General features: G+C 36.2%; 1 protein-coding gene across 2 annotated transcripts in view; it reads right to left on the bottom strand.

Annotated features, from left to right (window-relative positions):
* Window positions 1–656: 656 nt before the first annotated feature.
* LOC106879403 (spermatogenesis-associated protein 17) overlaps window positions 657–20,331 on the bottom strand; it is a 24,850-nt gene continuing 5,175 nt past the window's right edge. The window contains exons 1-10 of one of the 2 annotated variants that reach the window (XM_052971612.1): window positions 18,987–19,093; window positions 16,345–16,413; window positions 14,573–14,654; window positions 12,835–12,885; window positions 9,140–9,243; window positions 7,872–8,024; window positions 5,985–6,123; window positions 3,866–4,011; window positions 2,797–2,926; window positions 657–901 (exon numbers count right to left, since the gene is read on the bottom strand). In XM_052971612.1, the coding sequence (XP_052827572.1) occupies window positions 839–901; window positions 2,797–2,926; window positions 3,866–4,011; window positions 5,985–6,123; window positions 7,872–8,024; window positions 9,140–9,243; window positions 12,835–12,885; window positions 14,573–14,654; window positions 16,345–16,413; window positions 18,987–19,078 (1,029 nt within the window). In that variant the 5' untranslated portion in view covers window positions 19,079–19,093 and the 3' untranslated portion in view covers window positions 657–838. Of the gene's footprint in view, window positions 902–2,796; window positions 2,927–3,865; window positions 4,012–5,984; window positions 6,124–7,871; window positions 8,025–9,139; window positions 9,244–12,834; window positions 12,886–14,572; window positions 14,655–16,344; window positions 16,414–18,986; window positions 19,094–20,331 lie in introns of those variants that run through there. The other variant, XM_014928948.2, reaches the window with a different exon arrangement.

Genomic DNA, 20,331 nt, shown 5'->3' with positions numbered 1-20,331 from the left:
GAACATTATGAGTTTGGGCTTTTCCTATTGTTGTAATTTTTACCTATTGTCACATCATTTTCACCTGCTCAGGTAAGTTGGTTTTCACATATTTACAAGATATTGATTTCTAGATGTTGATTTCCTGTTACAGAGCTTAATTTGTGCTCCAGTAATCTCTAACTTGGAAGCTGCACAACTCCCATTAAAAAAACATTCCAAGATAGGTCTACATTATAAATTAGTGTTATTTACTCTCATTACAATAATAAACCCACCATTATATCAATAAAGTGATGTTCTTTTTAATCCTCACCATTCACTAGTGAAGGCATCAATGCAATGATCACTGCACTCCTCCTTAATAAATAAATCTCTCTATAAATTTCATGCTGATGTGTACAGAAGACACTAAAATGTTACTGATTATTTTTTCCAAGTCTAAGCTCTCTCTCTCTCTCTCTCTCTCTCACACTATTTAAATCATTAATGAATGATATCACCAAATTTTAACTCCCTGTTAGAGGCATTATTTGCCATGATGTTCAAAAATTAAAGGAAAAGTACTCATACATTTACTTAATAAACTGCGACAGTTGCTGTTAATTATGAACAAAACTTTAAAGGTTTTCAGAGAAAAATTGAGATCAAATGAAAAGAAAGTCTTGATGATGATCTTGCAAATTCATTATTTCATTTTACTGAATACGAACATCAAATTATATATATTGATATATATGTGTATATATATATCATAACGGTTGTAATATAAATATATATATTTTAATAATTAACATGTTCTTGACTGATCAGGAAGGAATTGTCAGCAGTGAGGGCATCGTCTGTTTGGCTCCACTCATCACCCAGCTTCTTGTTTATATTCATCAAACACGGAAACTGGTGGCAATACTGTTTTGAAATCCTACAGTTAGAGAGAAATTACTATTAACAGATCTGACTTGCTGAAATTTTAAAATTTACAGAGGGTGCAAGTGGGTGTATGAATGTATGTGATGTTTTTGGGTAACATGATCTCTGGATATGATGATGATCATCATCACCATCATTTAACGTTTGTTTCCCATGCTGGCATGGGTTGGACAGTTTGACAAGGATTTGGCAAGCCGGAGAGCTGCACCAAGCTCCAATTGTCTGTTTTGGCATGATTCCTATGGCTGGATGCCCTGCCTAATGCCAACCACTTTACAGAGTGTACTGGGTACATTTTACATAATGCTCTTTATGTGGTACCAGCATTGGTGCTTTTTACATCCATTCTTAGCAATATTTAATCAATTACATATAACAAACAAAACATGGATTTTATAAGCAGACACTTCCACCACATTGTGCCTGTGAATATGTTTGTTTACATATATGTATGTATGTGTGATTTTTTTATTGCCCACAAGGGGCCAACATAGAGGGGAATATGTGTATGTGTGTGCGTTATTGTCAGACCTCAAGGGACACTCTGCTAAATCATCAATCAAACTACTGTCCACTGTATTGTTTTAAAGGCATATGCTTTTGTCACTGACACCCATTTTTCAAGTAAGAAACCTCCTATTTCTTATGTCTTTGTGGGCAGCAAACCAGTGAACACTTTATTGACAAGGATAATGACAGCATCACTGATTCTAACGAGGAGAATTTCAGGGAAGAGCAGATGTAAATAAGCATGCAGATACATGCATGAGCACTCACACACACATAATGGCCTTCTTTTCAGTGTCCATCTACCAAATCCACTCACAAGGCTTTGGTTAACCCAGGGCTATAGTAGAAGACAATTGTCTAATATATTACACAGTAGGACAAAACTTGAAACCACATCTTTGGGAACCATAAAGCCATCCATCCTAAAAGAAAAGACATTCGATAATATGATCCTAGATAAACTGTATCTGGAAACATAAAGGATGAATAGCCATGGAATGCTTTTTAGTCATGGCTCTGCTTGATCAGAGCTCAACTGGGACTAAACCACAAGAGAGGAGCAATAAACAGGTTTTTATTTTGTTGCTTGGCTTGACCAGCTACAAATAATTGCCAAATCTCAACACAAATCACACCTTAATGTCTTGTAAGTGAAGAAACATAAGAAAATGTAGAAGTATGTTCTGCTAAAGAGACATGACTATTGTGGTAGTAGTGTCTGTGACTGTAACTTCTGCTTGATCAAGGATAACATGGACTAAACAACCAACAGCAGCAACAATTTGATGCTTCTTGACAGTAAATATTTCTCCTGGCACTCCATCGGTTATGACAACAAGGGTTTCAGTTGATCCAATTAATGGAACAGCCTGCTCATGAAATTAACGCGTGCAAGTGGTTCAGCACTCCACAGACATGTGTACCTTTAACATAGTTCTTGGGGAGATTCAGCATGACACAGAGTGTGACAAGGCTGGCCCTTCGAAATACAGGTACAACAGAAACAGGAAGAAAGTTGTGGTGAAAGAGTACAGCAGGGTTCACCACCACCCCTTGCTGGAGCCTCGTGGAACTTTAGGTGTTTTCACTCAATAAACACTCACAATGCTAGGTCTGGGAATCAAAACCACGATCCTACGACTGCAAGTCCGCTGCCCTAACCACTGGGTCATTGCACCTTCACAGTAAATATTTACACATAAGGGAACTAAATCATTCAGAATTGACTTAGCCCTGGACTATCATAGGTGAAAAAATACAAAGGGCTATTGACCAGAAATTGAAATCTTCTGCACTCAGAAGCTGTAACTTTTGTTGTCTACTGCTGTCAACCCCATCACTCAACAACCTATTCACCTATTTTATTGAACAACTTACCTTCTTTCCTGTGAACAACCAGGATTTATATTCCCTGAAGCTCAGTCTTCCGTACACAGGAAGTACATGGGAGGAATCATTACAGATAAGTGGTTCATACTTTGGTTCATCAATCTTGCTTGGTAAACAACTGGAATGGTAAACAATTCTGGGTTAATTGCACAAATACAGTAAACAAGGCTGGATTAATATAGCGTTACAGTATGAAATGGAAATAGTTTATCTGCAAGGAATACTAGAGGTGACTAGCTGGAGTACACCGTACAGTTGAAGATGGTTAACAGGGTAGTTGGGTCACAGTTTACAGTCAGAATGGGTTGTTAGATTTTAGTGTACAGGGAAATGGATTAGTATCTAGTTTTCAGTGTGTAGTGGGTTAGTTGTTGAATACTTTATATAATGGGGGTGGGAAGGACTATAAACGTAGCGGGTACTGCCAACTTCCTTACATGTCATAAAAATGAAAAGTCTACAAAACTCCGATTGGTCTCACATTTTACCAGTTTCATGAGATTAAGTAGTAATGTCCTTCAGATTTACCTCCCTTGCTTTGCTCTGGCTCACACAAATCTACCATTATCTTTCCTACATCAACAGTTGACTTCAATACTGTAGAGTACAAAAACTCTGTATCAGTTTTAGAATGACACCACTACATAGCACAGTCAGTTATACCAGCGTGAGTTACCTACTTACTGGGTCTAGACCATTGAAAAACAAGTAAGTGTCTTGAACATTGCAAAACGCTACTGACTACAAATGAATCACCAATCTTTAAGTTATCCAGTACCCATTGACTTGACTACCTGTAGATAGTTCTCACAATTCATTTGGAAAAAATTCGAGCAGTTTTTCGTAACAGAATTCACTGAAAAGTATTGCACCTTGAATTTAAATCCAACCAAAGTTATTAAAAAAATCCCTTTATAAAGACCTTATTAGATTGGAATATAAGTATAGACCTTATTAAGTTGGAGTATAGGTAAAGACCTTGCAAGGTTGGAGTAGACACAGTTACCTCATCAGTATATCAAAGATTGTAAGAAAGAAAAAGAAAAAAATTATTTACAAATTTCCATAATGTTTCTGAGATAATTCTGTCTTAAACTTATTCCAAGCTTTAACCAGATGGTCAACATCTGTTTCAGTTTGTAGATTGGGTTTTAAAGGTCTATAGCGCTTTCGCATCACTTGTTCGGGAGTTAGGAATGGCCCCTGTTAACAAAGAAAGGCAAGAAAATTAACAATAAATAGTAGATATTTCCAAGTTTTGTATTCAGTTAGAAATGTAACCTCAGTGTGTATGTGTTTGTGCATGTGTGTGTGCAAGCACATTGATTTTGGCTAAACATATTGATTTTGGATTGCTGGATGAAATAGTTGAGTGCGTAGAGTCTAGTACTTTTATAACATGTATCAGATGTCCAAATCTACTAAAAATGTTTCTTGGTGTTTTTAAACAGGAAATTTAATCCTACATTACTTCTACAATTCTATATTCCTGAGATGAGAAACTTATATTATGTTTCTATTAGTATTTTATGTTCCTATTAGTTGGACTGGTGTCCTCATCTTCAATGTTACTCTCATTACGTTTTGGCTTTTCTACGCTCCAGCCTTCTTCGGATGTCTTGTGTTGAACTTAGTTGTATCAGAATTCTGACACAACTGAGTTCAACACAAGACACCTGAAGAAGGTTGGAGTGTACACAAAGCAAAACGTAATGAAAGCAACAATCAAGATGAGGACACCAGCCTGACTAATAGAAACAGTGTCTTTTGATCTGGGTTTACTTTTCAGACCTTGGAAAGTCATATAAGAAGAAATTTATTTCACTCAATTATCTATTAACTTTTATATTATATGTAACACCACTTTTGCATCATCAAAGACTGTCTTTGGGTTAGCTTATATTCTTGACAATAATGCTTTCTTTTAAGTAGTTTGTAAAATTAAAAAAAAAATTCGGTTGAATTATGATGAAAGCATTACAAATAAGAGGTGCCATCCATTTCAAACAAGGCTAATACTAAGATCACAGAACTCAAAGTAAGCAGTCTGTCTTTTGTTTTTGGTGTTGGTAAGGTGAGCTATTTCCAGCTTGTCAATTGACTGCATAGAGGCTCCTTCATTGGCTTATGGTGTGTGTGCACGTGTGTGTGTGTGTGTGTGTGTGTGTGTGTGTGTGTGAGTGAGAGAGAGAGAGAAGGGAGAGGTTGCTTGATTTTAAGTTGGGTAGCGTGAAAGCTATGTACCTTGTTTCATAGTGAACCATTGTAGTTATGAAAAAGACGTTGACATTTGGTGATCTTATCCTTAACAGCCACTCAAGTGTGAAATGATGTTTAGTTTACAGACAGTTAAACTGAAACAATTTGACAATGGCTCATAGAAGGTTTCAGTGTATAACCTTATTTTTTCCAGTGTGGAAAGATCAACTAATAATTTTATTTTCTAAACCGATTTAAACAGATTGAGGTTTCATGAGGATATTGAACACTAATTGTTCCAAGTGAACTCAAGATCTCTTGCAGAAGATATTCTGCAAAGGTTTCCTTCTACTTTTATAGTCCTCCCTTAAAACTTGAGCTTTACTTGCAAGCTAAGAAAAGTCTCATTAATTCAGTGATTTAAAGAATGATAGAATTAGTAACAGAAGGATAAGATAGTAGATTAACAGAATGGACCTATAACTCTAATGGATCATTGGTACACCACTGAAGAGATCTGGTCAAAAGAAGAATATACGAGAATGATTTTTTCATGCCTTCTTTGAGCACTTCTACATCATGTCTTTTGCAGCATCAGTTTACCTGTAGGTGAACTGATGTTGCATGAGACAAATGTACATGGGCTTAGTGCCAATGACAGAATATGAACCATCAATCTTCCACTCACCAGTTCAACATGCTATCAACATGACCAACTCTAGATTAATTAGCTAATTTTAACTACTGTAGGCACAACACCTGAAATTTCTGGGGAAGTAGCTAGTTGATTACATCGATCCCAGTGCTTAACTGATACTTATTTTATTGACTCCAAAAGGATGAATGGTATAAAGTTGACCTCAGCAGAATATGAACTTGGAATGTCAAGATAGATGAAATGCTACTAAGAATTTTGTCTGCGTGCTAATGATTCTATCAGCTTACTGCCTTACGATTAATTAAAAAAGAATTTCTACCTGAGGCTTCTTAAGACCAGCCGATTTTTCCAAGACTAATTGTTCATATTCCTTAGAGGCGATAACTGGTGGTTTTTTCAAAGGTTTTCTCTCAGTGAAGCACAAAGATTTCAGGAAATTCTCAGCTTCATGGTTCTGACTTACACAAAACAAATATTTTAGATATTTTCTATTAGGTAAGGAAACAGTGAAATAGGGTTTTTCATACACATAAATACAGACAAAATTTACATACATTTTTAAAGTTTTGGGTCGTCTGGGGCTTTTACTCTATCTGTTTGGATAGATGATTTGATATCATATAGCTAAAAGTAGCGTAACAAATAAGTTCACTATCAAAACAATACAATGTTGACTGTAAACACGACAGCCCAGCAGAATATATTGAAAATATATACTATCAAGTATATACACACAAATTATTTTTAATCAAATGCTATTTAATCCTTTAGCATTCAGATTACACTGTCAAATGTAACGCTTGTTTGTTCACATTGTTCTGAATTAACCTCAAAGCTTTGAGATTTCAATGATGTGATTGTTTAATTTTAGAATGACATTGTAGGGTGGGTGTAAGACGCTAGATCTGGCCAGTTTGAACATAAAACTGATAGAATATTTAGGCCAAATATGGCTGGTTTAAATGCTAAGTTGTTGAACACCATCATCATCATTTTTATGTCTACTTTTCCATGTGGCATGGGTTGGATGGGACTGTTTGAAGTAGTGTATTATGGCCAGATGACAGTTCTGATATCAACCTCTTACTACATGAATTAAAATTTTTAAAACAAAACTCCCTGTTAAAGACTAAGGAATCATCTCCTGAAAACAGCACTTACTAATGGCAACTTTCTCACAGACCTGATGAACCTATTCTACAGAACTACCTCCACATATCAGCAATTTACTTACATTGGTACAATGCCATAAAACTGAAAGAGACAATGGATTATATCAGTTGTCTCTTCCTCTTCCATATATATATATTTGCGATCTGTTTTATTATCCCTTAAATGATAAACAGAAACATTAAAAGTATCATAGGGGAAACTGAACTCTAAATTTTCCAACCGTTCCACACTCTCTTAGAGAAGATACTCTGGAGTGGTTGACTCTTAATTATATTAACCCTTACAAGGACTGAATTCAGTATTGAAAACTAACAAAACTAATTCTGTGATTTACAATACACATTCACGGAAAGACAGAATTAGTTGAGCAGAATGATGAAAACTCTAACAGAATTAGAATTAATTCAAAATACAAAACATTAAAATCAAATATGCTCCACCATTTAACATCTGTTTTCCATGCTGACAAGAGTTGGATGGTTTGACACGAGCAGGCAAGCTAGACGGCTGTGTCATACTCCAATGTTTACTTTGGCATGGTTTCTATGGCTCAATGCCCTTCTTGATGCTAGCCAATTTGCAGAGTGTACAGGGTGCTTTTTTTCTCATGGCAGCAACATTAATGAGGTCACGCTGCAACTTGTAAGATAAAGAACCCCACAACTGAGTGATAGTATAACAGAGAGAATTTGTGAATTTTATTATTGTATAATCTCAGGATTTTGTAAGTATTTTTGCAGTACTAAACAAGCTTAGTCATCAAAAGTGGGTGCTAGTAATGGTCTATAACAGCAGAAATCAGTTAGTAAATATACAATCAGGACAAGCATGTTTGATATGCTGTGAAAAAAAGTGGAAGTAAATGTTTCAGGTGTGGCCTTTCAATGTTATGGGTTGCTCTGAGTTTGAAAGGGAATATTCCAAGATGTTTTACTACACAAAAGTTTATGAGATAGTGGTTAAATTTACAAAGTATTCTCATCTGTTATTAACAGGTAACAATATGTGGAATGAAATGTATTAACTGCCTTACCCAAATGGTGAATTATAAACGCCAGGAATGACTGCTGTACTTATTAGATGATGTTTCTTATAAGCTTGAGTTTTCTGGAGTTGTTGTTTATAATTCATGATAATTTCATTTTCAATATCACTCTTTTTCTTTGCAAAATCAGCAATGTGTGTACTAAAATAAAATTAAAGAGACAAGATTCCAGTAATCAGATCGTCCTTCATGGACAACACACAGCTAAAACTCTCAAGGTCACTACAAATGCCTAGACCACGAAATCATTGATGTCTTTCAGTGATTTTGCATACAAAATATAGCAAAAACTGACCTCCCCTTTTCAGGCAGTGAAAATACTTGATGTGTTCAGTTGTTAACTTTCTACAATGGAGTATTGTTCCCATATCTGAAACAGTGTTGTTGCTGCATATATTAACATTCTAGACAGAGAAAAGGGAAAAACAATCCACCCAACTGAAATGTGCAGCAACACACTGAAATTCTGGCCCACAGCATATTATCTTCTCACTGTCTTTTCTACCACTGCCATAGTAGCCTCAGTTCTTTAGAGCTGGCTGGTCTCATACCACCTTCACCCAGGCCCAGGAATTATTAAAAATTTTTTTGTGATGACTTATTCAGACAAGGGAGTGCAGTACATGCAACCTTTTTTTTCAGGGCCTCTATGATTGGTAGAAGGAAGGGAGAAAAGGTATTATTGTTAGGCCTGAATGCTTGTAGCAGAGTTGGATTTCACTGCAGATACATAAAGGCCAGATGATGATGTTAAACTGGGCAACAAATGGTGTCTACTATCCAGGAGCAGAAACAGTTTCCTTGACAGGTTTCCAAACAATTTTCTGCAACAAAATTTCTCTCATGTGCCATTGGTTGATCAAAAGCTATGATAATAGACACTTGACAAAAGCGCTATCCAATGAGATCAAACCTGAAACCCCATAGTTGTGAAGCAAACTTCTAGACTGCACAGAAATGCTCATTCCCATCGATATGCAATAAGAACAAATAGTAACCAGAATAGAGGTAGCTGATAGTAGAAAGGCATAGAAATGTTCTAGCTTTATGATTGCATAATATTAAAAGATAGAATTGTTGTTCAACACCAGGTCAGGTTTAATCAAGCATGCAGACATACAACTAAGTAAATGCATACAGGCTCCTTCATTGGATTGTGACAGAAGCTACAGGTAGGTCTATAAAATAGATCTAGAGAAGTAAAACTATCACAAAAGACATATTGATAAATATGATTAGAGAATCAGTCTACTTACAGATAGTAAGAATTCTTTTCAATAATCAACTTCAGCTGATGCTTACGCTTGTAGAAATTTAGAATGTATTTCCGACTGTAATATCCTTTCCATACTTTCTGAATCTGAATGAGAAATATATATAGATATATGCAAAGTTTAGGTTAGTTAAGATAGGTTTGTGACATATTTCAGCTGCTAAAAGGCAAATTCACTGCAGTTACTGTAGAGGAAACTTTTCTCTTATGGTAAAAAGGTGTGGAAGCACCCTATCTGTTTAGTGTTGCCATCTATTAGGATTCCCAGACATCAATGTTTCTAGCTCGTTGGCTTTTATCAATGGGAAGTACCTAAGAGAGTCAACTCTGAACAGATCTTATAAAGCAAGAGCTTCATGTAAAATACAACATTGACTGATTTGTGCTGGTAGATCGCCAGATTGTGGAAATTACTGAAATATTAGCACTAAATAGTGTTTAGGCAGAAGCAAAGTTTAGATTAGTTAGAAAATGTTTGTGACATATTTCAACTGCGAAAAGGCAAATTCACTGCAGTTAACATAGAGAAAAATTTTTTCTTATAGTAAAAAGGTGTGGAAACACCCTATCTCTTCAGTGTCACCATCTATTAAGATTCTCAGACATCGATGTTTCTAGCTCAGATGCACTCACAGACACACATGCCTTAACATGACAAACACCCACCCAATAGTCCCTTTTCTACCCCCACCAATACAGGTACCCCTCCACACTACATGCATACATGCCCCCAAAGAATTTAACCAAAGTTTTAACTAAAACATAAAACAAAAACACACAACCGAACACACAGATGCCTATGCAGCCTTTGAGTACCCACCTCGAAAAGGCTGCACATATAATATCACTGCACACATCCCGGTTCTATAGGAAAACCAACTCTAAAACATATTTTCCCATACACTCTTTTCCAGAAAACTCTTGTTCCTTCACATCACATCCAGAGATGATGATGATGATGATGATGCTTTCGTGCCAAGGGACATAACTCTTAAATAAACCCTTGCTTGGTTCGTTTCATCATCTTTTACACAGCAACTACAAACCGGATGTGTCTGTTCACCTCCATATTTCATTCTGTAGAACGACCGTGCGAACCAAAGGAGAAATGGTGACGAATGGAAAACAGGCTCCTTTTTTAACGCGTCGCACGGTCGACACAAAAATATAAAGATATGTTATAATACTATAACATAGAGAATTTGCATGTGAAATGCGAAGGAGTGCCAGTAAGGAAGATAGAAACGCAACCGATAAAGATGAATAACAGTAAGATTTATTAGAGCATTAAACTGTATGTCTTTGTGTGAGTGTATGCGACATAATAAAACACAATATAAGACAGGCCGTCATGTAAACAAAGTGGTGTATGTGTACAAATATATGTATGTGAATGCAAGAGATACAGAGTATAGATAAGAGTCAGTAACACGGATAAGAATATACCAGTTCTGTTAAGGTACACAGTAGTTAGAAAGTCTGTATATAAGAGGTTAAGGTTGAGGCAGAGCTAAGTCACTTGTCGTGTAGTTGAGGCTTCGATGCCAGGCCGGATTCTTGATACAGATGTTCTTCGCAGGTTGAATTCTGGCTGTTAATTTTGTGGTGAGGCGATTCACACAAACAGGGTTGAGAAGAGAAGCTGCAGTTGCTTGTGTACGTGGAGAAATCATGTTGACGTTGGCGACGATGCTTGTAGTACATAATTGAACGATGCTGGTGATGTCGTCGCTGGAAACTGGCTGGCTGTGTTACGTGTGTGGTCTACAACCAGATCTTAGAAGATCTGTAGCCGCGACGAACTGGCACGTATCTAGCAGGCTATTTATAGGAAAATAGAGGCTCCAGAAAGCATCAGAAAAACACTCTCTCATGTGACCTTATTAGTGGCTATGGTTGGTCGGTTTGCGTCCTGGCGCGAACGGACTGGAGGCAAATGCCGCGAAAATAAAAGTCAGTCAGGTGATGACACAGCAAGGCGGGAAAGAGTTGTTTCCTGCTACGTTCGCATTTGTAAATATATAACCGTGAGAGAGGTGGTTTCACTACAATTCCATAACTGCTATCTCTGAAGAGTGCAGAGTTGCATAATCAGGCTGTTACCTAATACTCCGTCGAACATCACTCAAAACTGATTGGTAAGATTGGCCATAATAGATATATAATACTGTACACTTCAATTTATATATATATATACACATGAGGGTCAGCTGAAAAGTTCCTAGGCTGACTAAGACACTCTCATGGAATGTGAGGAAATGAGGTTTATTTTTCAACATAGTTCCCCTCCACACACTTCTTCCATCAGTGTTGCAGTGCTTGGATTCCATTGGTGAATATTTCATCTTGCTGGTCAGTAAGTCATCTACAGAAGATATGAAGTCATTATTACTATGATACTGGTTCCCAGAGAAGTATTTTATCATGTTGGAGAACAGATCACAATCAGATGGGGTCAAACCAGAAAGGGAGGTTCATCAATCGATTCGAAGCCACAGTCATGCACAGCAGCCTTTGAAACCAAGATTTGTGAAACAAGATCCCTTTCATTAGTTTTCCTGGGCATTTAATCTTGATAGCCGAAGAGGACTTTTGATGAAGTGGTGAAAATGACCTGTTCATCCTAGCAAGCGTAGTGAAATGAACATTAAAAATTGTGGTAGTGATGGAGTATTATCTTATGCATGCTGTCACCTTATTTACTGTGGATCACACTGGAATGCAGAAAATTACAGAAGAATGAAAAGTGAAATCATATACATATGTTTGTGTGTGTGTGTGTGTGTGCATGCATACGTGCGTATGTGTGTGCAATTGTAAAAGTGGAAACATATCAGTGTAAAGGATGGAATGTGAATGAAGAAAAACACTATCAAATCTGCAACATTCTTTTTTTTTTCTAATGACTGTTTTCCATGCTTGCATGGGTTGGATGGCTCCTTTCCAACATTTTCACCACTTCTGCTGTTCGTGTCATCTTTGATTTTCCTTTTCCACAGCAGCTACCTTCCACTTTGATATTTAATCACTTCTTTACTCAACTATCATCAATTATATGAAGCATATGTTCATACCAATGCTATCTTGTACACTACTTCTGATTACTCTCATATCCAGTTTTTGTTTGATATGTGCATCATCATTCATGTACACTGACATTACATATTCAGTGGAGCATATTCACTTCATTTCTTTGTAGCCTTTACCCATCCTATCCATTCAATGTCCATATTTTGCTACCATACAACATTGCACTTCATACATAAGCATTATCTGCTTTTGTTTGGAGGTAGATGATGCTTCAAGAATCTACTCTTTGTTATCAGTAGAGGTAATAGCACACTCTGCACTTTTTTCACCTTGTTCTGATTGTGGATACTTTTCTTTCAGTGCACCTTCCTTCACTGTGTGTGTGTGTATGAGAGAGAGACAGAGTTGAGAGAGGATGAGGATGGTCAATAAATTGGTGCATTAAACCAAAAATACTTTGTGCTTATATCACTTAGGTGAACATAGCCATTCAGTAAATAGAGATGGATAAAAAAAGTACCTCAGAAAGTATTGGGGCTGATAAACTCAACTGAGAAACCCTCAGATAGTCCACTGTGAAGAACTGCTATCAGTAGAAAAAGGATAAAAGAATAAGAGGGAAAGTCTCAAAGAGTAAAAGAAACAAACCTTAGTAGCCATTTTTTCATAATGATTTATACATTTTTCATAATATCTCGTCTACAAAAGATAAAAAGTAACAAGAAAATCAATAATGAAGAATTTAAAGTCAAAATAAGGACTAAACATTCAGTTTGTGGAAGGTTATATACTGAAATATTGATGTCTAATTTTGGCACAAAGCCACTCAATTTATTTTGATTTATTTTATGTTTTCGTGGGGTGCATCATTGATTAAATCAATTCTGGAAGGATGAAAGAAAAAGTTGATCCCAGCTGTAATTAAACTCAGAACTTAAAACACTAAGTAATTATCACACAACATGTTGTCTGGCACCCTACCAATTCAGTCAATCACTTTGTTTTATACATTGAAGCGATAATATCATTAAATAGTTCTACAGAGTTGATGCATGGGTTTGATGCTTCTACAAATTGTTAAAATAACTGATTTTTACATAATGAACTATTTGGTTAAATTAAGGAATATAGAAATTTGGCTAAGATAAGTGAGGCTGTATGTTTTGTCTAAGATAAGCAGTTAGATTAATTGAAGTAAGTTAATGATTGAGTTTTATTCAAAACTTTAGCATTCAGATTATTCTGTCAAATGCAATGTTTATTTATTCACATTATCTTGAATTAATCATGCTTTGATGGGCTGACATGCTTTAGCTGCTGGACAAACAACCAGACTGGTTGGCAGTATGTGCCCTGTCACCAGTATTTCTACTAATTGCAATGTCATCACCAGTTCAGATATGCTTGTGGTATGTTTGGACTCATAAACAAACCATTCACTGTGCTTTGTCATGGAGAAAATTTCTCGTGGTAGACAAATGGTGTAAATACATCTAAATCAGTTCATGGTGCCACCTATCTAGACTAAATCAGTTCACAGCATCCCCTGCCTAGTGTCATTATCTTGTGACTTCAAGATTTCAGTGATGTGATGTTTATTTATGTAGCAGCTCATCATAAGCAAATTACAGAGGGGAAGTGCTAAGCAGTGATGTGTATAAATGCAATGTTATTATCAGTTCAAATATGCTTGTGGCACATTTGGACCCATAAACGAGCCATTCACTGTGTTTTGTCATGGAGAAAATATCTCATTGCAGACAAATGAGTGTAAATACACCGAAATCAGTTTGCAGTACCACTATCTAGATTGTGAGATGGAAGCATTTTGGAGTGGTATTCTCTTCTCTGGTCACAGACACTAGGCAGGGGATGCTGTGAACTGATAATAACATTGCATTTATACACATCACTGCTTAGCGCTCCCCCTCTGTAATTTGCTTATGGTGAGCTGCCACATAGCGCTATCTGTAACTGTACATTGACTGAAATAATATAAGAGAAACAATCACTTTTATCAATTCACAGCATCTACTGCCTAGTGTCTGTGACCAAAGAGGAGATAACCACTCCAAAATGCTTGCATCTCACAGTCTAGATAGGTGGCATCATGAACTGATTTAGATGTATTTACACCATTTGTCTACCACGAGAAATTTTCTCCATGACAAAGCACAGTGAATGGTTTGTGTATGAGTCCAAACATACCACAAGCATATCTGAACTGGTGATGACATTGCAATTAGTAGAAATACTGGTGACAGGGCACATACTGCCAACCAGTCTGGTTGTTTGTCCAGCAGCTAAAGCATGTCAGCCAGTCAAAGCAGTAACAGACAGTCAGTCAGTCATCTACACTGAATGACAGATGAGTTTCAACACTTACCCAAAAGTAATGAGCGAAGTAGACACGAGCTTTGTACCCTCGCCAGTTTCGCTGAATAACAATAGCAGCATCAGTGCGGAGTCTACCAAAAGAGAGAAATTATGGCGGTTACAGAATTTGCAAATAGGAATTGTGGAAAACTATGTATGTGTGTGTGTGTGTGTGTGTGTGCATGCATGTGTGTGCGCACATGTATGTGTTTGTGAGATTTTATAGATACAAGATTTAAAATTAAGCTACTATAAGTTTCATGCTTACAAAAAGTACGACAGATATGTACCATGTATTATAGTATAGTGTGCCATGTACTATCAAGCAGTCTTTCAGATTCAGGATACAACACAATTGTTCTCTGAGAAAAAGTAAGAAAAGATGAAAAATTACTTGATAGTACATGACATATTATACACGGTCACCCGACTATAGTACAATCTTGAGTATGAAAATTATAGAAGCTCAATTTTAAATGCTGTGCATATAACAATATTTATCTCTCACCAGATAGAACACATTTTTTGTTGATCCCACCAATTGATGAAGCAATATACTATGTGTGTGTGTATGTATCTTACATTATTTGAAGAGTTAATCTGGGGCTTAATGAAGAATATATGAAGCATGCATTACAACAGTTTCTAGGATTACATTATTCATATGTCCTCTTTTTATGGAAGAAAGAAGAGTAAGTATATTGAGATCAATACATCAGGTCATCAATGAACAAGAATTTGTACCACAACAAGCTACTCTCTTTTTCACTTTGTGTTATGTAGAGTCATTTGTACTTAAATCCTCAGAACAAACATAACTAACCCTTTTGATACCATCCTGCCTGAGACCACTTCTGGATCTGTGGTACAAACGTTCTATTTTAAAGTGATCTGAATTAAAAGTTCCCATCAAAACTTCATATTACTTTATATTCCAAACACCAGTTTAATAATGACAAAGTTTCTTCATTATTTTCAAAATTAATTGAAACAAAGACAGTGTCTTTAAACAGAAATATGACGACAAAAGGGTTAATTTACAGTTTATGAATTAATAAACTTAACTTAATTTTGTAACTATTTATTCAATATGTTTAATTTTTCTTATGTTGTTTAGATAGTTCTAGTTCACCCTAATCCTCCAGACATATGATCAAAAATATTCTAGTTGTAACCACCCTGATTTGTTTTTCATGTAACTGTATCTAGGATTACATTATCCATATGTTCTTCTCTTTTTATGGCAGAAAGATTACTAAGTATATTAAGGTTAAGCTATTGGTTCGTATAGCTTTCTATGCTTTTTTCTTTCATTTTTCTTTTACAGGTGTTTAGATGTTAGATTTCTATAGTTTACTATGTCCAAAGGGGTTTTATGGTTGAGCTCCCATTTTCATCATCATAATCATCATTATTCAACATCCATATTCCATACTAGCATGTGCAGGACAGTTTGACAGGATCCTAAGGGCCCAAGGACAGCATCATACTCCAATGTCTGCTTTGGCAAATGGAAGAGATATAAATCTTCCTTTGGATAGGATACTGGTCTACTGCAAATAACATTTCCAAATGATCATATGATACCTATTGTGAAAAGCTATGAGAAATGATGTGAGCAAGTTCATGAGATATTGAGAACTTTCTAGCTTATGTGCAGAACAAAAGGGACAGAAAACTGCAGTGGTAATTGTTATAGTAAGCAGCTTACAGCTTACAAAAATACAAAATAAGAAAGGAAAGTATGAAAATGTATAAAGAAAATAAATTGCTTTAACTTACGCAAACTTTGAATCTTCTATCCATACTTTGAGTTTGTAAAGAGGCATGCTCAATGGCCTTTGAGCACGGCTAAAAATTTAAAAAATTAAAAAACTCAAAATATTAAGTTTGTTTTCAAATTTGATTCTCAGAATGATATTTTGAAACGTTATGCTTTATCTTGTATCATTACAGCATGCATAAAATTCATAAATGTTATGCTTATATTAATTACATAAGTCCACGACAGTGATTAAATTCAAAACTTCTGAGAGCAGTTCTAACTGACTATTATAGTTTGTCAATGTTATCCAAGTAGTATACAATGAAACTGTGTTTAACAACAAATTGGTAGTCACCATAAACAGTCCTGACCATGCAACATTAACTTAATGATAACAGATTGGCTAGATAGATATAGTGTGCAAATATTGACCAAATACATTTACATGTTAATAATACTATAAATATATGAGGGTAAGTCAAAAATTATATGCACTTTTCTTTCTGTAATTTATTAAAACAAAAGCAGGGTTTGAACAATTACATCATTTTTCGATATAGTCTCCTTACTCTTTCATGCATTTCTTCCAGTGGCCCACCAGCTGGCTTACTTCAATAGAGGTTTACCGCTGGTCGCACAGCTATTTATGCACCACTTCCCGCACTTTGTCTGTAGCAATTCGATAACCTCTCTAAGGATGTTTGAGCAGTTCTAAAAGGTGACAGTCAGAAAGGGCAAGGTCTGGACTGTATGGAGGGTGTTCCAGCAACTTGAAACCCAATTTTTCAATAGTTTCAACAGTGTGGGGGGGACATATGTAGGTGTGCACTGTCATGTAACATTAACACTTGATATGACAATAGACCTTGATGTTTGGTGCAAATTGCTGGTTTCAGTTTGTTGGCCAGCATTTCACTGTAGCCTACACTGCTGACAAGAGACCCCTTTCCCCATATAATCTTCCAGTATATGGCCCTTTTGCGCCCCCAAAAACTGTTAGCATCACATTCTGCAGAAGGTTGAGTCTTGAATTTCTTTTTCACTGGTGATCTCTGGTGTTTCCACTCCATGCTCTGCCTTTTAGATTCTGGCTCTGACTGACTATTCTTTACAAAAAACACTCCGCCTTCATCACTACAGCGATCAAGTAAGCAGTGACAGATCTCCATATGACTGTGCTTATGCACTTTGGTAAGCTCTCTTGGCACCCATCTTGCACAGACTTTACAGAAATGAAGCTTGTTGTAGATTTTTGTATGCAGGACCATGTCTAATTTGCAGAGGACATGCCACTTCATTGATGGTCACTCATCTGTTCACCAGAACCATCTCTCAAGATTACTGAGTCTTCATGTCAGTGGTGGCGGTTGATTAGCATCCTACTCCCTCTTTGTGATTAACTATTGCTCATCATTTTAAACTTCTCAATCCACTCATAAACATTTCTACACGATAGAGTGGTGTTCTCGTATTGTACTGAAAGCATGTGATCAATGGTCTGATTTCTCTGAGAAATCGGACCACTGATCTCTGTTCTTCCTTGGTACACACTGCCAGCACAATGGCTATGTTTACTCTGTAACACAAGAAAGAAAACAGGAGAGTTCAAGGTTATATAACCAGAAGAGTACTAACTTTTAGCACATGGGTGCTGAAGGCACTGCAGCCAGTCTAAAGAAAGTCTTAGCAAAAGTGTAGATAATTTTTGACTTCCCCTAGTAACATTACTCTAACCACATAAAAAATAAATTGTGCTATTAATCATGCCTTTGTGGCTTCAGAATTCTCTTTAGAATTCTGCAGCTTCTGCATGGTGATGCCATACAACTCATTAAGTTGTGAGGATTAGCATGATTTAGAAGGTAATATGGGAAGTGTAGGAGATTGAATATTAGCAGCGGTAATAGTTAGTTAATGATGTTGACCTGTTACAAACATTACTTCAGATCACATGGTCGACTGGCAGCCCTGCAGGAGATGGAGAAGTTAATAGTGATGACCCACTGATAACATTAACATGTTAAACTTAGCAAAGGATATTTAAAAGCCATCTGTTCAACTGATGCTGAGATTTTTCATAATCAAATTTAATCCAGGTTTCGTTTCTATCAGCATAAATTAAATAAGATGCATCTGCAGGAAATTTTATCATATTGTCCTTGTAATTAATTATTTGTCTAACTTTATAATTATCTGGCAGCCCCAGATGAACAGCAATGACTAGAAAGAGCCTTTAACAAATACTTCGACATTCCAATTGATGGACTTTTTAATGCAGACTTTCTGTTGTATCATTAGGTTTTATATTGAAGGTCAAACTTCCAATTTTCTTACAACCAAATTGGTTTTAAAGAGCTGTTTTTATTGAAGGAATTTTGCTTCTTTCAAAATTTTCAGTTCCCACAGCCACACCCCAAATTTTTAAATTTTAACTTTTTTCGAATTTTTTTTTTCAATTTACATGGAAAAATATGGAGTTTAAGAATATAGAAAAAAGAAAATAATTAATTTCAGATTTTCTAGGAGGAAACTCCAAAATTGATTCATACACCCCTTGCCACCCCATCCCGCTGTCTAAAAGTGAAAATGGACGGCTTGTGTGTTTGTGTGTGTTCGTACGAATGAACAGAGAAAATACACCGAAATTTGTTTTACATACCTGTCGTATACGTCGGTTTTTCTTTTTCGTTTTAAAGGTAAACGGTCTTGATAGAAGCAAACACGATATTCAATAATGTTTGTGTTCTTCATTCAGACCGAATAAAAACTTCATGGTACTTCGTTCATGAGTGTGTCCCCGCAAAAACGTTTATATATTCGGAATCTACATGATATAACACATATTCGTAGAAAATTTCATTAAAAAATATCCATCGTTCTGAAAGTTATGATCATCCAAAGTCGGTGGGGCAGAAATCTGTAGTTATGCCCACAAAATCGACCACAATCGCTCCAGAGAAGGGAAGATAAGGTTTTTGTAAAACAGATACTCCAGATCATTTCCAAGGGCACTGTGAAAAGAAATCTGAAAAATCTCCGTCAAAACGGAGAAATTCCAACTTGATGGTGCTTCCTAACTCCGAAGTCGGCCTATATATGTATGTATGTATCTATGTGTGTGTCTTTGTGTTTGACACTCCGTCACCGCATATAACCGCTGTTGCTGTGCATTATGCGCAATGGAGAGATAGGTGTTTGTTGTTATCACAACATTTCGGCTGATATACTCTCCAGCCTTCATCATGTGTTCTGGTGGAATTTCGATCCCAACCCTTTATTTGACTAATGTTGCAGTGTTTTCATCCTCATAACTTAGCGGTTCGGCAAAAAAAACAACAACAATAGAATAAGTACTAAGCTTCAAAAATAAGGGGTCGTTTCGTTCGACTAAAGCCTTTCAAGGCGGTGCCCCAGCACAGTCGCAGTCAAGTGACTGAAACAAGTAAAGGGGTAACTCCAGAATGTCACCTTTCTTCTTGATGAACATCCATCGCCCTTTGAGTATGGATGTTGTTATTTGGATAAAAAAAAAATTAATTGAATCGTTGACCCACATAAAAAAAAACCTTAAAAAGAATATCAAACGTGTTTCATGAAATCTTGGAATATTACTGGGCATAACTACAGATTTCTGCCTCCCCCGACGACTTTAGGTGATCATAACTTTCAGAAAAATGGATATTTTTTAATGAAATTTTCTACGAATATGTGTTATATCATGTAGATTCCGAATATACAAAATTTTAAGGGAAAAGTGTTTTAGGAAGGGGTCGGGTGGGGAATTTCAGAAAATTCACCGGAGTTCACTTCAATTCGTCTTAACTTTCAAGAAAATGGATATTTTTTAATGAAATCCTCTACAAATATACTTCGGACTATATAGATTTCGAGGAATAGGAACTAGCGGTGGGAACAGCTGGGGGTTATTTATGAGAACTATAAGAATTGGATGAGATATGATGGCTCGGCCGTCTCTCCCCAGTTATTATATTAATCATTAAAAT

Source organism: Octopus bimaculoides, chromosome 11 (genome assembly GCF_001194135.2).
Source record: "Octopus bimaculoides isolate UCB-OBI-ISO-001 chromosome 11, ASM119413v2, whole genome shotgun sequence".
Taxonomy (NCBI): domain Eukaryota; kingdom Metazoa; phylum Mollusca; class Cephalopoda; order Octopoda; family Octopodidae; genus Octopus; species Octopus bimaculoides.
Note: the sequence above shows the minus strand (reverse complement) of the source record. Positions and strands in the feature narration are given on the sequence as shown.